This window comes from Lepeophtheirus salmonis, chromosome 8, assembly GCF_016086655.4.
Source record: "Lepeophtheirus salmonis chromosome 8, UVic_Lsal_1.4, whole genome shotgun sequence".
Classification (NCBI taxonomy): Eukaryota; Metazoa; Arthropoda; class Copepoda; order Siphonostomatoida; family Caligidae; genus Lepeophtheirus; species Lepeophtheirus salmonis.
Window position 1 is genome coordinate 11,903,441 of NC_052138.2, and position 20,092 is coordinate 11,923,532.

Consider the following 20,092-nt stretch of genomic DNA (forward strand, 5'->3'; position numbering starts at 1 on the left):
TGATTATGATACATTTTAGAATAAGGTCACATAAGATATCTTAAGCATTTATTACCACGTTGACACTCAATATTTTGGCATATTGTACAAAGAACATAAATTGCATATTTTGTTCATATGAAGCTCTTTGGCTAACTATATCTAGATTTGTATAAAATATGACCTGCCGGCACGTAAAAATAAAATAAACTGAAAATTAACATATTAACCCTGACGATTTGAAGAATCTTAGCTTTCATGACGTTTTATTGGATTATTTATGTATAAGTTAAGCTTGAGGAGATATATGATCTTGGTATTATATTTTTTCGCACACAAGATGTCGCTTTATATGATTACAGTGATGACGTGACTCAATCCTTTTTTTTTTTGTCATATTCCCTCATGACATATGTAACTCTTTCTTCCAGCCCTTTCCAGAATTCAGTTAAAAAGGTAAATTCATGGAGGTTGCATAGTTAGTTATGAATAACTTTTCAAGAATACTCGACACCCCTAGTGAAGATAAAAAAAAAAATTACCGAGTAGACAATTATTTTGGAAAAATATTGATCACGTGTTCTCCGTTTCGCCTCTTGAATTATAGCCTTGACTCACTGAAATAAACCTTCAAGAAGCCCTGGTTTGACCAATTCCGAATGATTATCAAAATTAATATGAAACTGGATTCGGAACGACATTAATAACGATATACACGACTAGATCTATAACATAGACCTCATAAATTATAAAAAAATATATATTCGCGATTTTTACTACATAAAAAACTTATAACTATTCTTAAAGTTTAATAGGTGTAAAATTAGATTTTAAAAAAAAGCACCGAATGAATAAAATTATTCCATTATTTATATCCTTTTGTAAATTTATAAGTGTGCACTATCTTAGTCTTCTGATAATTATCAATTTACCATTTTTCTCCAAGGATTCGTAAGTAGCTATTAACTTGAATACAATTTTTTAAAAGACATATCCATATAAATTATTTTAGATCCTTTTAAACCTTCACAAAATTTACAAAAAGTTACGAAAAATCATTATAACTACGTCAATTAATTATTTGCCTCCTATTCTCAATTACTTTTTTGATTTGGCTTGTCTTAAACTTACAAAAAAAAGGTAAAGATTAGGCTTTAATTTTTTTTTTGTTATTTGAACTTAGTAATCTTTAAATATTATTGGTATGAAAAAAACCCCCAAAGGCTTAGTTTTTATGTAAAGGTGTTAAGATCAAATCGACGCATTTTCAAAATCTTTAAATTTTCACATTTTTTGGCGAATTTACTTAAAAATTGGCTTGAAATGTACATATGAATGTTGAAAAAGAGTTAATTTGATATATCCACCTCCAGCATCAAATACGGCCTGGACCCGGTCCTGGAAGGAGGAACAGGTGCTGACAAGGTAGTTCCTTGGTATCTTGTCATTGTCTTCTTTGTGGATGCAATCAGAGAGTACATGGTGGCATGATATTTCGATTTTTTTAATATTCAACAAAGCCTTAAACTTACTATCGGATTAAGATCCGGACTGTTGGGGGCTACTTCCTTCCCAATGAAGTCATAGTAGTGCCCACTCAGGTACTTAAGTGACCTGTATGAGACATGAGAATGTGTAGAGTCTTTTGCACGTTACAGATTTGGACACCAGTCACATTTCAGATCTCCTTATTTGAAATCTTAATGTTATGATGAACCAAAATCATCGCCGCTGCGTGACGCCGTTTCATCTTTTTTAATTCAATATTACTTGTATCTGGAGCAGCTGTTGCCATGATCCCCAAAACTTCACTATAGTTTGTTGATACTAAAGCCTTTCTGCAGGGAAAAAATGTGTCACCGTCCGACAGTTGCATTGTTACAAAATCACCGGCGCACACAAGCACCGATTTGATCATAACGCCATGTATGTAGATACACTTTTGAATAAATAATATATTACACAAGTAAACAACCAAAAAATATTTTATATTCCTTATTCAATTATAATAATTAATAGTACTTGACACGCTGTCCACAAATCTGTAATTAATTTTTCCATATCAAATATGTTGCACGAGAATTTTTGATATAAACTTTTGAAGTATTTTTACTCTTTCTATTGGGTTGAGAAAACGTTTGAGTCATCAAAAACAATAATCCAAATATAATATAGTCTTTACAAAATTTTATGTTATTTTAAAATGTGTGCATATATTTTATTTCCAATATTTAATCTTGAGAAAAAAACAATTTATATCTTGTGAAAATACAATTTATATCTTAAAAAAACACCATATTTTATGGGTTTTGCTTAAAAAGAGGAATCACGCTTCGGATTTTCAATTGCTTTTACACCAAATAAATCTATTTTAAGGGTAAATAATACGGATTTTATTTACAAGAGACTTTATAAAGTCTAGTTTAGACGCAGTATTGATTTGTTTTCAATTTTATTGAGAAAATATCAATGAGAGGTTGATTAACTAATATGTAAAAACTGCATTGTTTATTTATTTGAATATATTTATGATTATAGTTTAAATAATTAAGCAGTTTCAAAAGGATCCAACGATATATTTACTTATATGTTAAGTTAGAAAATGTGAAAAATAGATTGAAAAATGCTTTGATTCTTTGTGAGAAATCTACTCAAACTATCTATTTTTGAATTCAATTTGAATAAAACTTCATACTTTTTATATGGTCAAATTGAATTAAGTAAAATATATTTTTCTAATTCTTAGCGAATAACAATAAATATTTATATAAATATATTGCCATTTGTAAGAATATTAGTAAAGTAGGCTGCTAATAAAGTAAAAAAAACAACTTATAGTTACATCATTTAATATTTTATTTCAATTTGTACGAAGCGCGGTATTATATTATAATATTAATTATTATTATTTATTACGGGGTATGACGTCATGAAATTGACATAAGATAATTTTGTATGTTGGCTAGTACACCCTTATAAAAAATGGGCTCACTTAAAATATACAAAATCACACAAAGATCCTTTGAGATGGATATTTTTTAAATAGGTGTTTTTTTTTTCATATTAAACATTGAAATGTTCTTCTATAATATAAGCTATGATATTTCTTATCACTATGAATGATGAATATGTAAAGTTTTAAGAATCTAAAGTAGAAGGAAGTTTTTTATCTTTTGTTAGCCTAAAAAAGGAAACAGATCGAGTAAAAAAAAAAAAGAAGTATCATTAAAAACACTTTTATAATCCTAAAAAGTAATTTTACATAAGTTTTATAAATCGTACTTTTAGTTTGGTGATTGTCTTAAGTGTAAAAAAAAAAAAAATGACTGAACGATAATATTCCTGAATTATTATAATCCCAGATATTTCATATGACTGAGAGAAAAAGCTGAGATCAGCTTTGGACATAAATTCCATCTTTGATTTCGAATCATTTGAATATTTTTTTACCCCCCAATTGTTCCATTTATAATTATGAGGCTTATATCATAAAATCATAAATGGAAAGATGTGTAATAAAATTTATAGTGTACCAATCGATCAAATACAACTATATCAAACTCAAAGTTAATAGAAATACAAGGTTATACGATCATGTAATTGATTTTTTAATTTTCAATTTGATGTATCGTACTAACTACTGAGCAAGCCAGATAGATTTTGACGTCATAGAGTATAACAACGGTCTATTAACAGAATATAATAAAAAAATTATGTATTAATACAAACATTATGTGCTCTTTGACGTCACTATTAAAAAGGGTAGTGGAAGTCAAACATCTGTGGGGAAAAGCGTTAAGGAGCATAACCATAACTTATGGTATAAACTTGGATTTCTATTAACCTCGAGTCAAACTAATATGATCACCAAAATGTCTATTTTTGAAGCAAAAGAAAACACACAATGGGGGAAATATAGGATTGTTCAAGAAAAATATACTGAACATATATTCAAATTGTACTCAAAATTCAAAAATATATACAAATATTTGATTCTTTTGAAATTAATTAGTCAATGTTTACATATTAAAATATTATCTCATTTGATATGAAATGGCGGGCAATGTTCACTGTACCATTATGTAAATTGTGCAAAAAAACAAAAAACATGTCCAATGTTGGAATTGTTTCCTCTTCTCGATTTATATAATTGTAGATTATAATTTAAGGTTCTAAAATATTTACTCATCTATGAGTTCAAAATATGACGACGAGATTATTAGTTTGCCTTACGGTTCTGAGCACTATTTCTGGATGGCGAAGCAAGAACATAAATGGGGAATATTGGAAATCCTTTGGTATGTATTAATACGTAAAAATAATATTCGGTAATTTTTTTCTTCATTTTAAACACTCCACCTCAATTTAAAAAAAATAATGTGAGATTTTAAGTATAATTTAAATATTAACATTCCATGTACATATTTCGTTAAATAAAGATATATTCAAGACATGCAAACATGGCCGGAAACAATCCCCCGTTAATATAATAAAGAACGATGCATCCATAGTGAGTATTTTACTACATTATTAAGGCTTGGGGCCCTGATTTCAAACTGTTGAGGTGAGTTTCCATATCTATCATATGTGTACATGTAAACCACGTGTTTGAAAATTCATAATTCATTTCTTAGTACCTCAACCATTCTCCTTTAAAATTGAAGAGGTTATGTGGGGTTAAAATGTTTTTCATCTCCAATCATGGATTACACAACAGAAGTTCAAGAAAAAATATTTTTCTGCGTGCTATACATTAGTCGGTCATAACAGTCCCTTCTTTTCTATAACTTAATAATTGATATACATATTATGTACGTGCCTACCAGTGTTGAGACTCGGTTCAGCAGCGAGTTTTTTTTTTTTTTTTGGGGTTCGGTCTTCAACGATTTTTTAAATAGAATGTGTAAATAAAAGCTAGTCGCATCTAAAGTGGTTTAATGCTTTATTCACATCTAATTAAAGAGACTAAAAAGGAAAGAGGAGACAAGATGGTTGAAATATCTTATATATACAAAAAGAAACATATCTATCTTCCTCCTCCGTTTTTGCTGTCTAGCAACAGTTTTTATTTTCTTCTAGGTCTATCTACTATTAGAAATAAGAAGTGAAGGGAAGATTGTATTAGCCAATTAATTCGTTTTGGATGAACACTTATGAGAATCCAATCTGTTCAATAATTTTTTAAGTACTTTATTTGTTAGGTTCAATGTACACGTGTGATAGATACGGAAGCCCATTTCTTAAATATTCTTTGCTTCTCTCCCGAGTACCAAATTTATATTGTGTACTTATCTAGATGCAATGTGCTCCAATGAATTTTTCTTATTACGACCATCCAAATGACTTTGATATCCTGAACAATGGCCATACTGTTATTCTAACTCTCAAAAACGGAACTTCACGTATTCCGCATATTACAGGAGAACAACTACCCAAAAGTGTGTTCCAATTCTCTCAATTACATTTTCATTGGGGGAAAAACAACACCATTGGCTCAGAACATCAAATCAATGGGAGTCAGTACCCTTTAGAGGGACATTTTGTGCACTTCAATACAAACTACGGTTCAACTCTGGATGAGGCGCTAAAAGTCAAAGGTGTCAAGGATAATTTGTTTGTGATTGCTGTTTTATTTCATTTATCTTCCCAGAAAAGCAATTCAGGTCTTCAACCTATCATAAAGAGTCTGAAATCAATCAAGAAATGTCAGAGAAAGTCAACAATTTCTAAATTGAATTTGAGAAAACTTTTGCCACGAAAATTAACGGAATTTTATAGTTATGAAGGCTCCTTAACTATACCTCCATGCCAGGAAATTGTCCTTTGGACTGTGTTCAAGGTAAAATAATGCCTGGGAATTGAAACCATATTATTGCATTCTTCTATTTCAGAAACGTTGTCCCGTTTCGGCTGGTCAAATGAGAACGTTTAGAAAAGTATTCAACGATGGAGATACTCACATGAACATTTTTCGTCTCCCTCAACCTCTCAATGGCAGAACCGTCTTGTACAATAGGTCTTAAAAAATAAATATCTAATGCAATAAACGTATTAAGTATATGCAAGCTAATTTTGAGGCAAAATACATTTTGATAAATTTATTCCCAAGTTATTAAATAATAAATTACTCAGGCTTGGACCCGTTTATACTTTTCCGTTCATTCATTCATTTCTGAAATTGATTATTCAAATTATACCGGGATTAATATTATTTGGATATCTGGTGCCAACCATAGAGAAAAGCAATACATAAAGGCGATAGAAAGCGTGAATGATTGATCAAAGATGTCAGCTGACAAAAAAGGTATAATATGACGTCATATTGGTTTATTTTTCTTTCAATAATAATCGGCAATTACAAATAGAGAAATGATTTTCAACTCTGATTGACTCTACTGAGAGTGTAATAAAAAGTTAACCAATCAACCTCATTCGTTAATTGGTTCCTAGACTGGAGATCGGAAATCAAATCATCCCAAATGAAATAACAATAAAAATTTAACTTAAAGTGGCTCCTCTGTTCGTCGCCGATTCTCGACTAGCTCGTCTCTTAATTGTATGGTGTGCCCTCTTATCTAAGGGTATTGATGTATCTTGATTTATACCCCGTAAGATTAGTCAATCAAAAAAATATGATAGAGGTATCATAGAAGTTATTCCACGGGAAGAATGTATGGTACATTGTTGAAAATCTTTAGCATTTTGGGCATGTTAAAAAAATGAAACAAAAATCTAAATATTAAACCTGACAGTTTGAAGAATGTTCTGGAAGAAAGCAACTTAGCTGTCATGACGTTTCATTATATCAGCTGTAAGTAGCTGTGACGAGGGGGAGGGTAATCAGGAAATAAATAAAAGTCATGGGTAAGAGTTACTCCAATGTATATTCTCAATTCTACTCTGAGTCAAATACAAACTTGTAACTTTAATTCTGCAACAAATCCCCAGGGTTACACTCCGTCTTTTATGATCACACACAAGTGTTCAGTCAGGTTTTGTATATAATTTTATGTATAAGAAAAGGAAGTTGACTCCTCAGAAATTAAATAATAAGGACAACAGCTTAGGAAAATAAAATACACGCTTCAGTTTGCCAACTAAAAAAACCCGTATGAGCTTAAAAAATGCTAAGGATTAAGTTTCACTGGTAAGGTTAATAAAAATTAACGATATGTTTGAAAAATTATTCTTTTTCCTCTTTCATCATCAGGAAGATATAGCTAATAGTTTTTTTATTGTATATTTTTTTTAGGGCTGAATAAATTAACTTAAAAATTAGTAATGAGACCATTCCAAAAAAAAAAAAAAAAAATCCCGATGCCGATTTCGATTCTTTAATATTTTAAATAATAGTTCAAAATAACATTTTCCTGTAAATTCTAAGAATTACAATTGATTAAATAAATGTAGACATTTATAATCAACATGTTTAATAATAATTCAATATTGATTCCATAGATTATGATAAACTAAACTAATATATATTTCCTTTCGGTCCAATTTTAATGGGAATTAAAATACATAAATTAACTAAATTTAATTCTCCAATAAAACTATAATCAAAAAGCAATATCTTCAATTTACATTTAACTAATTGAAACTAAAAAAAAACAAAAAAACTTATAAATAATAATTAAAGCCTATTAACCTCAAATTATAATGTAAGAGCATTAGCATATCTCCAGAGTCAGGAGGCAGTCTATTTCCTTTGTGAGAGAATGGATGAAACTGCCAACATTGAAGAATGAAGAAGGTGATGCCTAGAGATACCTTTTTAATAGGAAGGGCATTTGTGGGGAAACTCCACCCCACATTTGTCCATCTCAAACTTTATTTCAGAATTGAATTCTCATTCTCATTTTAATGGATGCCTTCCATGCAAATTACGCAGAATCAAGGGTAGCAAAGAAACTTTTAAAGAAATGACCAATTGCTTTAATATTTGGAATTATTAATTGTTGAAGCAGTTACAAGGAAAACATTCCAAAAGCGAGTTTTCCTAGATCCTATGAGACAACATTAATTACATTTAAAAAACTTACTGCTCTAAAATAACACTGCACCGACCCCATGTGTTTAAAAAACAACAACAACGTTTCTCCACTATTAATTTTTGTTAAATTTGTTGTTTTTTTTTAGTTTTTCTGGCATTTTTTATTATAAATTATTATTTTACAATATTTTATAAAATTATACAACCCATGTTATAAATTCACATTGCCATTTTTTGTATCTTGACGAATATGTTGCATAATATTTTTTAATAACTTAAAAAAGTAATATTACATAAGGATTGGAATTGGAAATTAAACATTATTTTCTCGATGCTAATTCCGATTTCAGGAAAAGCGCCCGATTCTCCGATTCTGATTAATCGTTAAATCACTATAAGAAGGCAGGATTGAGATATTTATTATTTCTGAATTAATACCATTGTTAACATCAGCTGCTTTTTATATGATTTTTTTAGTTTTGGGGAGGTAGAGTGGGGTAAATTAGAAAATGAATTACTGATATTAAGTGGGGGAACCTTCTATATTTAAATTAGCACTAGCGACAGGAAAATATTCATAATTAATACTAGATCTATTATGTATTTAAAAAAATAAAAATACATCAAAGATAAGTGTAAATAATCATTCACAAAGAGAGAGAGATGTTAACACTGCAGAAATGTATTAATGTATTAACAAAAAAGGTGTTTCCTTTTCTAATCGCTAATATGTATTTTTTCTTTACCAAAATCCCGTCCCTACTTATTACTTCTTTGACAAACTAATACAGCGTAAACCACTTGTAACAACTCTTAGATATAATGACTACCCACATAAAGTGGCAAAAGTTCAGGTACCGGTTTTTCTTATATCATATATCGACCGGAATAAAAGTGACCAAAACCCCGGACTGAGTTACAATTTTCCATTTGATGAATATAAAAAAAATGGCAGTTTTGAAGTAATAAATATGTTTTGAATAACTTTTTTTGTACTATCTAGTTATGCGATAATTTTTTTTAATATCTATTTTAAAGTCTTTTGCCTGATATTTTCAGAAATAATTTTTTGTTAAGAGATTTAATAAAGTGATGTCTATCTTGCTGTTTAAAAGCTGCTTCAGCAATTTTGTCCTCATTTACCTCCTTTTAGATGTGCTCATACGAGATTGACTAAAAATGTATTCATTACATTAATCCGGCATACAACCTGCTTATTGTGACAATTTTTCTCCGTCCGATGTTGTTAGTATAAGGGAATTCTACTCCTTCGTTATAATAATCATTACTAGGTTAATAAATTTTATATTACTAATTACTACTCTACACTGATAATTATGGGTGTTTGTTTAGACAAAGTTCACACTGTCCGTGTTCAATGTCTAAATTGAATTAATCTTATCTATAAACAATAAAAGGAGTACCTTGAGGGACTTTTTCTTATTCGTTCCAGGACGAAGCTCGTAAGTCAAAGAACTCATAAGTATAATCAATTTTTAAAAAATGCACTGAAAGCAGCTCTCCTGACCAGTCAATAACTCTCGACCAGCTCGCATTTAAAAACCTTCGCCTAAAACCTTTTTTAGTAAAAATTAACATTCATTTGAGTGATGTATCTCAATTTGTTCAAAAATTATGGTCGATCATATAACACTTTGTGTGACTCTGACCTTGATCTCTCAAAATTTAATTTATGTTGTGTATTTCATTTTTTTCAAATTTTATGGTCGATTTTGCGTTTTTAACATGTTGGTTGACTTTGTCCTTAAACGCTCAAAATTTAATGATCCTTTACTTTGAACATATTTAATCCTCCTACAAATTTTCAACAAAATCGATTTGTAGCTTTTTTTCACAATCCTGCTTCTAAAGAGACAAACCATAAAACTCATTTGGCGAAGGTAGCAAAATCAAAAAGTTAATGCAAATTTTTACTCAGAATCCATCTCGTATCTAAAAAAAATCGTATGTTGTGCACTCGTATCTCGAGTACTAACTGTACTTTTTTTCGTCGAACATCAAATCTGAAAAATATATATAATAACCAGTATTATGCCGGTCCTTATTTATTTGATCCAGTTCAGTCCAGTCTTAAGACCGTTCTTATGCGTCTTTAGGAGCGGTCCTTATGACTACCGGTCCTTCGGACTCTCAGTACTAGAACTGATTAAACAAAGAAGAAATAAATTAGAGGGACGTGATGAAGGACCACCGAACTCTATAAGTTTTTCCGACTGAACTGGACCGGATCGAGACTGAACTGGATGGGACTGCAGTCTTCAGTCCTAAATACTGATGGACACAACATTAGTCACAGCTCTTATTCTGTTATTTTTAATTATAAGGTACGTTACAAAAATAACAGAATAAGGGCTGTAAATATATCCTTGCAATGTATATTGAGAGTTGAATTTCGTTGATACCAATATCCACATCACAAATATTTATTGGATAAGTCCTGAGTTATTGCACTTTGTCTAAGTCAAAACTATAAATTAATTATCACACATTCTCACAATATGACCTCGCACGTTTCATTGAAAGTTAAATTTATAAAGTTGTGCCATTTGTATATATTTATTTTACTTTTTATATTCTTATGCAAACTTTCCTTTTTTGTAAGGAGTGAAATTCAAATTAATAATTAAATTTCTTGTATTTTTTAGTTTTTGCAGATCATTCATTCATACTGAAGGACAACAATTTCGCAGTAAAAATATTTCTTTAGTCATTGATAGAATTCAATCAAATTTTTCTAGTTGAAAGATAAAAGACTAAAGCTTACTGGATTCTAACTGTTGTTGGCTGGATATGTCCGGAAGTTGGCGAAAATCATTTTTTCTCTTCAAAAAATGAATTTAAAAAAGTGGATTTTGAATGTATGAAGCTTTTCAAATTCAATTTTTTTATTACAGAGTTGTAACTGACAAGAAATTGTTCTTGTAGGCATAGATAAATGTACTCTTATGACTCGAAGCTATCTAAATATTTAATTAGACAACCAAATTTTGGAGGTCCAAAAATTTATTTATTGAATAATATACTTTAATAGAATTTTGTTAGTTGATGGACAAAAAACGAAAATTTATCGAACTGTGTCCATAGTTGAGTAAAGATATCCAAAAGTTGAACAAAATCAATCCTTTTAAAATTTGGGATTTAAAAAGTCTATTCTGAATGTAATAAGCTATTGAAAGGCAATTTGTTTTAAACAGAGCTGTAGCACAATTAGGATTGCAGTCTTTTTAGTTGTTTTTAAGACCGATCCAACATTACTTTTGAGCAAAGACGTGATACTCGACTCGGACTTGCAATAAAAGTATATTTTCCAACCTCTGGTATTTACAAAAAATTTCTTGGATTGTTGACTACAATCTACATTTATATGGTAACTTACATAACTTTGTAGATATAAAAACCCTTTTACCCTCCTATAAATCAAGCAATAGGGACATTGCACAATGATAAGAAGATTGCAATGAAATGATATGTAATTAGAACCCTGCACCTTTTGTACTTTATTCCCCCTTAGCCACAAAATACGTACGAGTAAAATGTACATATTGTCCGATAGAGATCTCCTTATGAAAAAAGAAAACAAAAATTATATGACTTCACGACATTCTAAGAAATTGATCTTATCAACATGGCCACAGTTAATTAAGTTATTTCATTTCCCAAAAGGTCAGTATGGTAGAACATATGACCAATGAATGATAGGTTATAATCTATATGCAAGACATAGGTACTTAAAACATGTAAGTAATTATATGACTTAGGTGTGGATACATTTATGTATCAGGTAGATAGATATCCGTTGTATTTTACCTAACTGCTTACATAGTGTTGTTTCGACTCGGTTTGAATCGAGGATTTTTCTATTCCACTTAAATGGTGAGTAGACTTTCAAGTTTGAAAAAAATCCGAGTCGACTTGAGTTTTTGAAGGTGGACGTTGGTCCTGGTGATGCCCAACTGCTTGGAGTGCGCGATCACGTTCCTCGATCACGTTCAAGTGTCATTTTCTCGACTTTTGCGCAAGCTAGAGAGCTCAGTTTGTTTTGTATTGTTTATACTTTGCTATATAGAAATATGAATTAATTTCAATCACTCAACCTTTCTTAATGATTGAATTAATCAGTCTACAGATTTGAATGTACCACCCGGTATATGAAGAATATTATGTATATTCTACAACTTTTTCCCCAGCCACTAAGCTAATCCATTAAGTATTTCCTCTCATACCTGTAGAATTCAACTTTGTCTTGTCTAAAAAAATTTAAATGCTCTAATTTTATCATTCCCAAAAAAAAAAAAAAAATCTAAAGTTCTCTTTTAAAAAAAGGACATGTCAAAGTTGGTATTTATACCAAAACAAAAAAAATTGTGTCCAAAAATGAATGACATCTCCATATTATAACCCGTTATTATTTACACATTTAGGTATATTATCCAAATTTTGAGAGGTCCAGAGTCATTTTTTTTACAACTTTCATATAAACAATTTTGTAGAACACATAATTAGCTATCGATTCCTAAGAAAAACATTGTCCTAGTCGCCACCATGAGCACACAGTACGAGAAAAGGATTGAGATAGCAGGGCTACTCTGTACGGAATTATCTCAGAAGGGAATTGATAAAAGACTGGGATTGAAGAAGACGATTTACAATGTCTCCATGCGTGTAAGACATTGTAAATCTTCTTCCTCGAGGCCCTAGTCTGCTTCCCTATGGCAATGTTCTACATCCAGAAGCTCACTATTTTCCTTAATATTAATGAAAAAAGAGATTTTATTGTTATAAAACTTGATATTTTGTTCCACAAAATGGCCGGCATCAACAATGCTGACGTCATATGAAAACGTTCCATAGTTGAAATAAATGGGCAAACAGTTTTATCTCTCTTATTTTTCTTTCCTAATTTATTTGACTTGGCTCTACTCAGTCGACTCAAGTCGATGCAATACTATTTGCTTTAAAGAAATAACTTACAAGAAAAACTTTATAACAATTTTTTTAAGTACAAAAAATCCTACATTTGTTAAGACTTGAGTTGGTCAATAAAATTTCCTTTTTACAAAACTTATAATATATGATGGTTTAACATGCAAATAATTCAATCTACTTACCTATATAATATAATGAGGTAGAATTAATTAGTCCAAGTCATCGGGAAAAAGTAAATTAATGTTCACGTTTTTTACAACGGCTTTTTATATTGCTTCATTTTATGACAGATACTACAATATTTGTAAATTTGAAACATTATTCCTCATAAAACCACTTATATTCGATGATTTTTATGCTTTAAAAAGTGTTTTCAATATTCATTAATTTGTTTAATTTTATCATCTGTTATTTTGAAAATAAAAAATATCACAAAATATATTTTAGTATTAAATGTTTTTTTGAGTTAAAGTATGAGGAAAAATTCTAGAGCATAATTTATATTGTCTTGTCTCGTAAATTGAGCGCCATTTTTAAAAAAAAAATATTTTTTTTTCATTATACCTATATTTGTATGTATAAAGTTCTAATGAGATTATTTTACCTCGATCCTCATCATATTATCATATTCCTTCGATGGCACATGGTGGATGATATTTAGAGTTGTAAATCGTAAGCATTTTTGGTATGAAACCCCAAAATTAACATGGCACCCATTAAAATTTGAATAAAAGTTGAAAGGATAGCAACTTAGCCTTCAAAACGTTTCGTTAAATTAGTTGCAAGAAGTTGTGAGACGAAGGAAATAAACATAAATCCCTCTCCGTATCAAGCAAGAACATAGGCAGGACACGTCCTCAGGGGGTGGCTGTAGCTGCATTTAACGAAAGGTATAACTATCTAGATCAAATGGACAATTTTTTGCTAAAATCATAATTGAAATCTATTTAAATTTTCAGTTGTTTAGCAACAAGCAATTTTGCACATTTATGGGCGAAAGTTATTATGAAAGAAATGTTTCAAAATCACTTAATAAAAATCTTTTTACAGAAAAATAAATGAAATGAGCTAAACGATTATTTTTTTAAGAATTATGAACCCCCAAATTGTGTTCTCTCATGATTTTATTTTAATGATGTATATATGAAACAGTCTAATAAATAATTACTAATATATATATATACAATATATACATACATAGGCATTCCACGGGGAAACGGATTTGACTCTAATTTGGTAAGCTGTAAAGGAATAACCACAGTATTATATATCTACATTTTTTTTTTTCGGGGGAGGGGAAGGTGGACAAAATAATCCATTTCCCCGTGGAATGACCAATGTATGTATATATATTTTTTAAATCAAATTTTTGTAAAAATTATAAAAATTAAATTTCAAATATTACATTTTTTGGAATTTAAAAAAAAAAAACCATAGTTATTTACAACAAATTAATTTTTATAAAAAAAAAATTAAAAAAAAAATTGTTGTATTAAATTATAAAAATTAAATTTCAAATATTACATTTTTTTGAAAAAATTTAAAAAAATCCATATTTATTAATAAAAAATTAAATTTTTTGGAAAAAAATATCAAAAACTCATAGAAATTAACAAAAATTAAATTTCAAATATTGAACTTTTCGGAAAAAAATCTCAAAAATTTATTGCTATTCACAAAAAATTTAATTTTTTGCACTTCTTCATAATTTGCCCAAATACGAAAAATATTTTTTGTAAAAAGTAAAAAATATCTTCTTTTTTTTTTTTTTTGGGGGGTGAGGGGCTATAGGTCTTCTGGCCAACCCCCTACGAACACCCCTATAGTATCACTGATTTCTCAAAAATGAAATATTGCATCCGTATCGGAGTCTTAAAGATTAAGAAATTATCTTTTGGATGAATTTTTGATTAATGATTTATTTTAAACCAATGCAATGACCGACAAACAAAAAAGAAGAAGATATATCTGATGTTTTATGTTTTTTGTTATGGAAAAAGAGTAACATTGACCTTAGATTTTGATCTTATAATTGTCAAGGTTGGTACCCTTTGATTTTTTCTAAAATTTTAAACCCATAAAGATAGACACTTACAGATTTAAAAAAAAAAGTGTAGATGGCTAAATTCATAGATTTAGGAGTAAGGGTGTGATTGATTGAAATCATAACTTCATTTTTATATTATTTTTTGTAAATTAATTTGATTTTACTATATAAGGGTATGTTTGATGAAACTTTTTTTTCTTTTTTTACTTTATAAACCAAGTCCTGATTATTAATGCTATTTTTGTATACTTTATTCCGATCTTCTTAACACAATATATCAAATAAATGTAATTTTTTCAACATATCCAACTAAAAATTAATATTTCAAATTACAAAAATAAATTATTATTACTCTAGTTATTTAAAACGCATGAAAAATTTATAAGTTATTAAAAGTCGGGGGTAGATAAAGCAAAAATATAAAATGTGTAACATTTTAAAAGTACATATATCTCAAGATTGTTGTGTTCAGACCTGCAGGGAGAGGAGTCCTTTTTGATCTGCATGCATAAATTATAGTGAGAGTCTTTGCTACTATAGACTCCACTTTAAAGACATTTTCTCCTCTCATTGTAAGAGTAATGAGCAAATCTGACGCCTTGAGACTTATGCCAAACCTGTCGTTAATGATACTCTCGACCATGAATAATAGAGGTCTTATTCGATCACAAAAATAAAATATATAAAACGAAGACTCTACCATCCACGGTCCGCTTTATTCTATTTGTTGGTGTATATCGAGGATGTCGTCAACCTGTACAGAAACCACTTCTGTAACCATATAGTCAATATATTATTCTTGGTTTGATTGCTTTTTCTTCCATATTATGGTTCTTCCAGCGCTTTGCCTCCAACAACAAAGTTGTTAATGATTTTTTTTCTTCTTGGTCATGATTTTATTTTTCTTTCCACTAAACCAATTCCTCTAAAGAAGGGGATTGTTGGACCTTGTTGTAGGAAATTAGAGGCACGAGTGAAGAAAGTTACCCCTGCATTAATAATCAAATCGGCAATATTTCTTGAAGCCCCACCCTAAAAAAAATAGGAATTTTTGTTTATTACAAGTAATTTAATATTTGAAATTTTATTTAATTTTTGAATTTTTTTTCCAAAGTCAATAAATGCTTTTGTTTGCATGCATTAATCTTCATTTGTATCATAACTTATTTAAAAATGGTTAAAGGACGTCATAATACTGATAACGTCACGCAATAAGATTTAAAATATAACGGGTAGCAGATTTCAAAACTTCTGAACTCTGCATCTTGCCTAAGGCGGTTGGTTACTTTTATTTATCAATTGATAAAATGTAAGTTAAATATCGACTTTAAAAAAATTAAATTTAAAATAAGGGTAACAATATAAAACATTTTAAATTATAGAAAAAAAATATTGATAACACAAGTAAAGAAAATTTTACTTTTTACTAAAATCTGTTAAATTGCGTAGTCAATAGAATGAATTTTGTGGTATAAACTTTGGGCCTCAAAGCAGATTAAAAAGCCCCCCCCCTCTGCTTCAAGAATAATAAAGAACCTGTCCTACTTTACCAATACATTTTTACAATGATCGCTTTCATGGCGTCTATCAAGGTTTGTTCAACGGTTTTTCGAAGATGGGAAAAATAATCTACGGATCCTTAAATGAATCCCTATTTATTTATATTTAATTTATTGCATCTAAACTGCGACAACAGCTCATTACTCTATTTTTCAATTTTCACAAAATCACTCCCATCAACTCACTCAACCGACTGCTACTTAACAACAGCGTCTCCAAAAAGGCTGAAACTTTGGTGAGTAACTGTCAACGGAAACTGCATTTATGTGACTCGCTTTTATTGATACTGCTGCCATCTTCAGGTTGAGTTCGGAAACTTTTCAAACCAGGCTCCTAGTATAACTGCGAGCAATTTTCCGCAGATGGCAATTTTTTTGTGGGCAAATTTCTGTAGATGGAAATATTCCCATGGGTAATCTTCCTAGAACCAAAATATATCTGTTCATATCATAATAATTGCCTTTCTGTAGACTCATATTACCCTGACTCATTCCTACAACCAGTACATTACTAAGAGCAACCGCAATGGTTGGTTTGGAGGGGCTGTTACCCCTGCCCCCAAATTAAGGGATTTTTGCCTTTACTAGAATTTTTTTTGTCATTCGGGAAATGATGCAGTAAAGCAAGAAAGTTAATATTTGAAATTTTTTTCCACAAAATTTAATTTTCTGTGAGTAGCTAAGGATTTCTGAAATTTTTTCCCCAAACATTTAATATTTGAATTTTAAAAAAACAACAACTAAATATTTGAAATTTTTGTAGCAAAAAAATAATATTTAATTTAATTTTTCAAATCTTTTCCGTGTGATTTTCTATGAATAGCTTTGGATTTTTGAAATTTTTTGTGAATAGATAAGGAATTTTTTTCAAAAAAAATCCAAAAATCAGCCCCCTTCCCCACTGGCTGGACTAGCTAATAGCTACTATTGCTTGATTGGTATTTGTCAGAAAATTTCCTCAATAATAAAAATCCTTATTACCAGATTCTAATGTAAAAATGGGCTGGGTCAATATAAAAACAATCTTAAACAAACATAAAAGAAAGAAATCCTAATTGTATTTTATATATTTCATAGACAATAACGGTCAATTATAACTTTTGTATTCAAATTTGTGGGATAATAGAAGTTTAGAGCTTATATTCTATACTTATATTTACCCCGATATGGTCTTTCAAATAAAGTCTATGATACAATAATTTTGGCTACTATAAGTACAATTTACGACACGCCCAATGGGTTAGTAAGATTACTCTCTTGAAATAAATTGACGATAGTTTCACTATACAAATGTAATCCGCACTCAACTTTGAGAGAAATATTTGTATTCTCTTTTGTGGTGTGGGGCCACATATTTTACTTTAAAAATGATAGAGGAAGGTATTGTATTCTACAAATTAGTAGTTGACAGATTATTATTATCTTCTAATTATAGCACAAAACAATGTCCCCAAAATATGACCCTGAGAAAATAAGGAAGGCAAAGGAGGGAACAAGACTTATGTAGTTCATAAAGGGTAATGCTTCCATCTATCCATCAATCATAATAATCACCATTGATGATGTCGATGATTCCAAGTTATTTAAAGTATTTTAATCGCATCATCTGATTCAAAAAATGAAAGAAATGAGGGGCGGAATAAACTGTTGTTTGAGTTATTTACTTTACTTACTACTAATGTTGTGGAGTTCTTGTGTTTCTCGTAATCTATCAATTCTAATCTAGAAACAATTAGAGACCTTGACTCAACCAGTGAGCCACATAACTTGAGAGGAGAGCAAGAAATATTTATAAATACTATATACAGGGTGGGGATTGTGAATCTGTAAAATTCAATAATAATGTATATTACAATATATTTTTCAAAATTAATTCAGCAATTCACAAATTTTTTACTCTTACATGTGAGGATCCAAAGTGAAGTGAATCACTCAAACCAAACACCTCCGGCTTCAACCAGGGCATCCAACCATACACAGGCTTGAATGAGGAACTCCTTGTCCATGTTGGCCACTATTTCAAGAATGGAAGGCCGCAAGTAGTCAATAGTTTTATATGTGCGTTTATTGGACTCTCTCTTACCTTACAAATAGTAGTCCAAGAGGTTCAGCTACGGTGATCTAGAAGACTACATTTCCTTTGTCCAAAATATAGAATAAATCCGGTTCCAATTATCCAATTTACACAAATTACACAATTATAAAATTCTAGTATAACACTGCATTTGTTTGCATAATGATCTTTGAAGTTCTTTAAGTCTTTGGGCGTCCCCCTGGGACGGAGTCACACAATAATGGCCGCATGGCGTTCGTGTTTGGAGAACACCTCAATAATGTTTGATTTTTTCCTACAGTTTTGTTAGTAAAAATCTAATAAGCACACTTTAATAACCATAGATCTTAGTGTTGCCAAGATATTGAGGTCCAAACTTGTTTCGGATTCAAAACCACAACACTGCATTTATAATATATGTAGAAAAAAGAAAAACAATATTTTTACAATAGATGGCCTTAGTAATGTGTATCTCGTGATGGAGTTAGAAAATTAAGTTTTTATACTTAAAAAACTTCTCAGACAGTTTTGTGATTATTTGACTCTGTATTGTTTGAACATGCCTCAAAGATGGACACCATCAGTTACATTTCTTTTTTCCGATAAAGGTACAAATTCAAGCGAGGGGCCTAAAAATGTGAATAGTGTTTATGGTCTTGATTACTATTGTATTAATATTATGTTCCAGTCTTGGGACCTGTCCTTAAGACTGTCGATCTAACGTCCATCTTTTTGTTGTAGATCAATGATTTCATGTGACCCCCAAAAAAATAATGTAAACGGACTACACTGCACGATCGAGGCGGCCAATCAACTCGAAGTAACACGCTCACCAAATTTGCTTAGCAATAAATCGATTGTTACATTTGCTGTGTGACAAGTGGCATCATCTTGTTGAAACCCCATGTTTGCCAAGTGCATACCTTGCAATTGGGGCCCAAAAAATCAGTTATATATGTTCATAGTTTCATAGCAATTTCCATTTACAGTAATGTGGTAATTATCATCATCAACGAAAAAATATGGCCCTATGATCCGTCAAGTATGAAGTCTGCAACAAACAGGATTTTTTTTTTGGATGTAATAATGTCTCGTAAAGCACTTGCAGATTGCTGCCTGATCAATAACGCATATTTAGCTTATTAACAAAGTCATTGAGCCACAAATGAGCTTCATCACTGAAGATAGGTTTGGGTGATAAGTAAGGTTTTTTTTTTTTTTTGAAAAGCTATTGATAATCTTCCTGTACAAGTCCTATGTTCTTACACTTTCCAAAAATGTATAACAAATTATGTTAATATAAAATTTATAGGAATATAGGAAAGTTATCTGTTTTCTTCGAATCTATATTTTGCCTACCTAATAAACTTTAAGTATATTAAACATTAAATTAACAATTTATAAATATGTAAATAAACATATATTCATTTTATATCCTATGTGTGTAACTTTTATAAATAATTTCTATCACTAGAGAAATATATATAAAATGGCTACATAGATAAAATGCTTAA

At 30.0% G+C, this 20,092-nt stretch overlaps 1 protein-coding gene across 4 annotated transcripts; it reads left to right on the top strand.

The window, feature by feature from the left end:
* The first annotated feature begins 783 nt into the window (after positions 1-783).
* On the top strand, positions 784-6,124 carry LOC121123503 (carbonic anhydrase 1). 4 transcript variants are annotated; one of them, XM_040718628.2, is made up of 5 exons: positions 784-930; positions 4,149-4,277; positions 4,419-4,489; positions 5,276-5,818; positions 5,871-6,124. In XM_040718628.2, exons 2-5 carry the CDS (start codon positions 4,184-4,186, stop codon positions 6,000-6,002), a joined length of 840 nt encoding a protein of 279 aa, XP_040574562.1. In that variant the 5' UTR covers positions 784-930; positions 4,149-4,183; the 3' UTR covers positions 6,003-6,124. The 4 variants fall into 4 exon arrangements, with proteins under 4 accessions (XP_040574562.1, XP_071746863.1, XP_071746864.1 ...); XM_071890762.1 differs by having other exon boundaries at positions 801-934; XM_071890763.1 differs by lacking the exon at positions 784-930 and adding an exon at positions 986-1,119.
* The last annotated feature ends 13,968 nt before the right edge of the window (positions 6,125-20,092 follow it).